The sequence below is a fragment of the Lathyrus oleraceus genome, chromosome 2 (genome assembly GCF_024323335.1).
Source record: "Lathyrus oleraceus cultivar Zhongwan6 chromosome 2, CAAS_Psat_ZW6_1.0, whole genome shotgun sequence".
Classification (NCBI taxonomy): Eukaryota; Viridiplantae; Streptophyta; class Magnoliopsida; order Fabales; family Fabaceae; genus Lathyrus; species Lathyrus oleraceus.
Genome location: NC_066580.1, coordinates 405533466 through 405538546, shown reverse-complemented (window position 1 = coordinate 405538546; position 5081 = coordinate 405533466). Strand labels below are relative to the sequence as shown.

The following is a 5081-nucleotide window of genomic DNA, read 5'->3' as shown; positions in this document are numbered from 1 at the left end:
CATCAGAACATTTTTCACTTGGTCGACAGACATACTCCCTGATCCGTTCTTTAGCTGCAGTGTCGACCCTCACAACAACTCTCTTTCCAGAATCAGCCCCATTAGCCATACCTTTTTCAGCCATTTCCCTAGAAGCCTCTCTTTCAGCCTGCTTGCGACGTTGAAAACGTCTCCATTGAGTTCTGGAAATGGGGTTCTTCCCCAAATAATTTTCAGAAACATGAGTCCTTTTCTCAGACTTGAACTCACGCCTGTAGTTGATTGCTAAACCTCCTCTGGCAACAACAACACCTTGTGGGGTTTCTAGTTTTCCTTGAGGCTTGATCCAGGTGCCTCTAGGAGCACTTGCCGATGGTACAAAGCTCTTAGGCCTTGCTTGAGCATTTTCCACAGCTTTCCTTGGGATTCTTTCATTCTGGCGTGCTCTGTTCAGCCTACTTCCTTTACTTTTTCCCAATTGTAGCTTTTGGAAATTTTCAGCAGCAACTTTGTCAGTGACAGCGCCACATCTAGGGCATAAGCAGACTTGTGAACCCTTATTCTTGCAGCGATACAGGAAATCTACCAAATCTTCATCAGCCCTTGGATAGACTTCAGCTATGTCGACATCTGGGCTTTCACCAGTTTCCTCTAACATGTCAGCCTTATCATATTCAGTGATCTCGACCATGTTGATCTCGACTGGCTCAACGAACAGAGCTTCCTCCTAGTGGAGAGGGTCAACGTCGATCTTCATTTTGCGGCCATCAAACTTCAGCCTGCCTTCTTGAATTGCTTTCTGAACCAGATCCCTGAAAAAATAACAATTAGAAGTATTGTGACCAAGATAATTATGATACTTACAAAATCCTCTTTTCTGTCTTTATTCCAGTGATGGTATTTTAGTACCAGGTGGCACCACCATTTGACCATCTTTAACTAACAAATCAAAAATTTCCTCACACTTTATCACATCAAATGTATAAGTTTTTGAAAGGAATTTTGTATTGTTTTCGACAAGATTTTTACCTTGTGCAGGAAGTAATGAACGACACTCATAAGCAAATCCTGGCTTTAACTCAGCCATGTCAATTTCTAATTCTGTCGATGAGGCATAATCAGCCTCATAGATTGGATTTGTCGCATCATAATCGACGAAAGCTATTTTTTCCTTCTTAGCCTTATTGTGTCTAACCTTTTCTAACCTCAGGCGTTCGAAATGTCGAACTCTATCAGCCAATTGTGACATACTCTTTACAAAGGTTGGGTCTATTTTCTTTCTAATGGAATAATCTAACCCCCAGCAGCCATTTGAACAAGTTCATGTTCCGGTACTTGCGCAAAGCACCTGGCCTTTAATGATCTAAATCTATTCAGATAATCGTCAATACTCTCAGCAAACCTTCTCTTAATGCTAGACAATTCTGCCAAACTGATTTTGGAATGCCCTTCATAAAACTGTTCATGGAACTTCTTTTCTAACTTGGCCCACGAATCAATCGAATTTGGGGCCAAATAAGTGAACCATGTGAAGGTAGCCTTAGTCAAAGAAGAAGGAATGTTTTTTACTCTCAAACACTCATTGTGAGCCAAATCTCCCGACTCTAGTAAGTATCTGGCAATATGTTCTATTGTCGACTCACCAGATTCTCCCCCAAACTTAGTGTATTTAGGCACTCTCGTTCCTCTAGGTGACTCGGTTTGGAGAATAAATTCAGCCAATGGGGAGGCATATAGTTGCCTTTGCAATGTGGCACTCATACCATTCCTAGCCATAATTCTTTCGACAATAGTTGTCAAATTATTTCCCATTGCTAAGTCTTCTTGCCGATATTGATCGACAATTTGATCAGCATCCTGATGTCGGTTAACTAACACCATCTGGTTACGTCCTGCTACTCTTGACTCAACGCCTTAATTTTGTTGGGGTCTAAGGATTTGTCCCTCATGGTCTGTCTCATCTTCTGCTGCCCCTATCTTTACTTGAACAGGAATGGTTTGCCTAACCACTTGTGTCATCTGTCGAGCCGGTGCCCCTAGGAAGTTACACAAGCGTGTCAATTGATTAGCTACCTGCCTATTTATTTCAGCAGATTCCTGTATCACATGATTAAAAACTGTACCCATTTGATTAGTTAACATATTAACCAACTCATGATTACTATCATCCATTTGTTGCCTCAATGCCGCTATTGAAGTATTCGACAGCGGTATGGTTCTATTCTGAGTATTATACCTATTCTGAGCATTGCCCCATTACGCTGATCCCTGTAAGGAGGAACTCGTACTTTGAGTGTTGTCTGAAAACAATGATGCACTTGATGTTGACTGATATCCTGGCATTAAGGAATACGACATTCCATAAAGAGGATCTGTGGTGCCAAAGCGAGGCACATAAGGTCTGAACATTGTCATCGTTGATCCTGAACCTCCCGCTGGAGGTAAAGGAATTGATGCTCCAACCGCACCTGTAGTCGACATCGTTGAGGCTGCACTTCTCAACGGAGGCAAAGATGCAACCTGTGAAATCACTGTTTATGTAGTGGATAAAGTCCCTTGTGGCACTTCATTCGTATTGGAGTTTGACATTTTCACAGTTTCTTGTGGTCTACTATATAGTTTGACACTTCTAAGTTTCATGCAATTACGTAACTACACTAGCACGGGTCCCACTGGGTGTGCCATTTTGTTTACTGTGGAAATTAGTAAGCAATCACTGGTCCTCCCTAAGCCTAAAACTAAGGGTTACTTGTGTTGATTCTAAGTGTTGGCAGCAATTTTGGTAAAACAAAGAGTGTTCACAAGATGTTATGTGTGATGTCTTAACATGATATATCCTATGTACCTGCTGGAGTTCAAGAACATGTTCATGCAGGATTGTTTCAGAATGCCACATACAATGCCATGGCTTCTGATATTGGATGTACCTGCTGGAGCTTAAATGAAAGACATGTTCATGCAGGATTGTTTCAGATGACATACACAAGGTCATGGCATCTGATATGGTTGTACCTGCTGGAAGTTATAAAAGGAATTATTGAATTATGCGGGATTTTTCCAGGATGTTAGACCCGATGTCATGACATCCTGTACACAGAATATTCAGTGTGAATGTCTGGTGTTTTGTGATTGCACAATTAATGGCAATCTATGTATGATTGAAGATCTGATTATCTGGCACATTCAATCATGGATTACAACCTGATTTACTTATTTTCCAAGGAGATCTAACCAGCTATTATAAAAAGATTTGATTGGAAAATAGATTTAGGGTTTTCAAGATGTCCAAGCCTAGCTGAATGCTTCTATAAAAAGGGACTTAGAAAACCTGTTTTAAAACACAACCAATAGTGAGCGAAATATAGAGAGAGAGAGCTAGGGTTTGTGTCTGTTTAGTCGTAAGACTTGTAAGCCATTCAAGTCATCTTTTGATGATTGAATTGGACTGATTTGTGGTTGTAATTTGTCACTCTAAAGCTGTTAAGCAAGAGTGTGTGTCTACTTGATCAAAGTTGTGAAGCAAGATCAAGTGTGTGTCTTCTTGATCAAAGATGTGAAGCAAGATCAATAGTGTGTCTTCTTGATTGAATCTGTGAAGTAAAATCAAGAGTGTGTTATTGAAAAGTGTTTTCTTTTCTCAAGGGATTGTTGTTTAAGATCACAGGTGTGATTGTAGGGAAGTGAGTGGGTTCTCATATCTAAGAGTGTGTAGCACCTCAAATTTGCACCCTCCTTGTGTACATACATTTTCATGATTAGGTCATTAACATAACATAGTTCATTGCATAACATTGCATTGCCCTTTGCCCAAGTGCAAGTTCAACTGACAAATTAGGTCAAACTGGTCAGGAAATCAGGTCAAATAAGCAAGCATGTGCCATTTCCATTGAGACAAGGCCCTAGGGTGATTTATCAAGTTCATATGGTCTAAGGATCATTTTGAAGTGGTTTGGCCAAAGATTGGATGCTCAGAAGTCATCAGTCAAGCTGAATTTCAGCTGGAACCATGAAAAGTCAACTGTGGTCAACTGTGCCTGATTTTATGGATTTGAAGGTGTGAGATGGTTTGAAAGGCTTCATGCATGTCCATATAAGTCTCATTTGACATACCAAAGAACAAGGTTGAAGAATTGGAAGTCAGACAAGAAGTTTCCAAAATTGGCAGGTGACCTGTAATTTCAGCTGCCCAAAATGGAAAGTTTTCCTCCTCAAAATTACTTCATCATACAAGCTTCAAATGGAATTTTGTCCAACATAAAAGTTGAAGATCTTGATCTCACCATTCCAAAAAGTCCAAGAACTTGAAATTCCCATGTGTGGTTGGCAAGATATGGTCCATTCATTTTCAGAAAATGCCTAATTTCAAAGTGGCATAACTTTCACATGGAAAGGCCAATTTGGTTGATTTTTCTTTGAGCGAACCATATTTCATGTAATCTTTCATGGTGCATAATCACATTTCATCAAAAACTCTCCTAGAAAAATGGCATTTTTTAGGTGACTTCATTTGCATTTTTAGCATGACATAGTGATTTTGAGAAATACAAGCCATATGCACATGGGACTTTTTCCAACACCTCACAAATAGCATTTTAGACTTTCTTGAACTCAATTTGGACTGATATATTGGCTGGTTTAGAGAAAGGGCATTTTGGCCGCTTTGATTGAAAATGCATATTACACTAACCATTTCAATTTGCCTAAGCATGATTAATTTTTGGATTAGGGAGAGGTATATAGTCTTAATTGTAACTGTTTTGCATAATCAATAATCATTTTTTTTCAGATCCAATCACAAAAACTCAAAAAATTCTCTCAAATTTTCACATTTTTTCACATTCACTTTTTCTTCAATTCATCAAGATTTCACCAATTTTTTTGCAAATTCTTTGTAGATTCTTCATGTGTAGGTGATTCTAAAGTTCTGTTTGGAGCATTTGAAGCAAGAATCCTGACCAATTCCAACTGTTGCAAAGCTCACTCTCACATGGCAGTTGGTGAATCTCATTGATCCAAGCCTCGTTGAGCTGAATTTTCATCATCAATCATCTTCTTGAGCATCATACCACATCTGTTTTCATAAATTGGAGCAAGAAACGCAC

General features: G+C 39.3%; 1 protein-coding gene across 1 annotated transcript; it reads right to left on the bottom strand.

Annotated features, from left to right (window-relative positions):
* Positions 1-706: 706 nt before the first annotated feature.
* LOC127123450 (uncharacterized) lies at positions 707-1860 on the bottom strand. Its single transcript, XM_051053668.1, has 3 exons — positions 1328-1860; positions 924-1208; positions 707-791 (listed from the first exon to the last, which is right to left on the bottom strand). The coding sequence occupies exons 1-3, from the start codon at positions 1858-1860 to the stop codon at positions 707-709; spliced, it is 903 nt and encodes a 300-aa protein (XP_050909625.1).
* Between the last annotated feature and the right edge of the window lie 3221 nt (positions 1861-5081).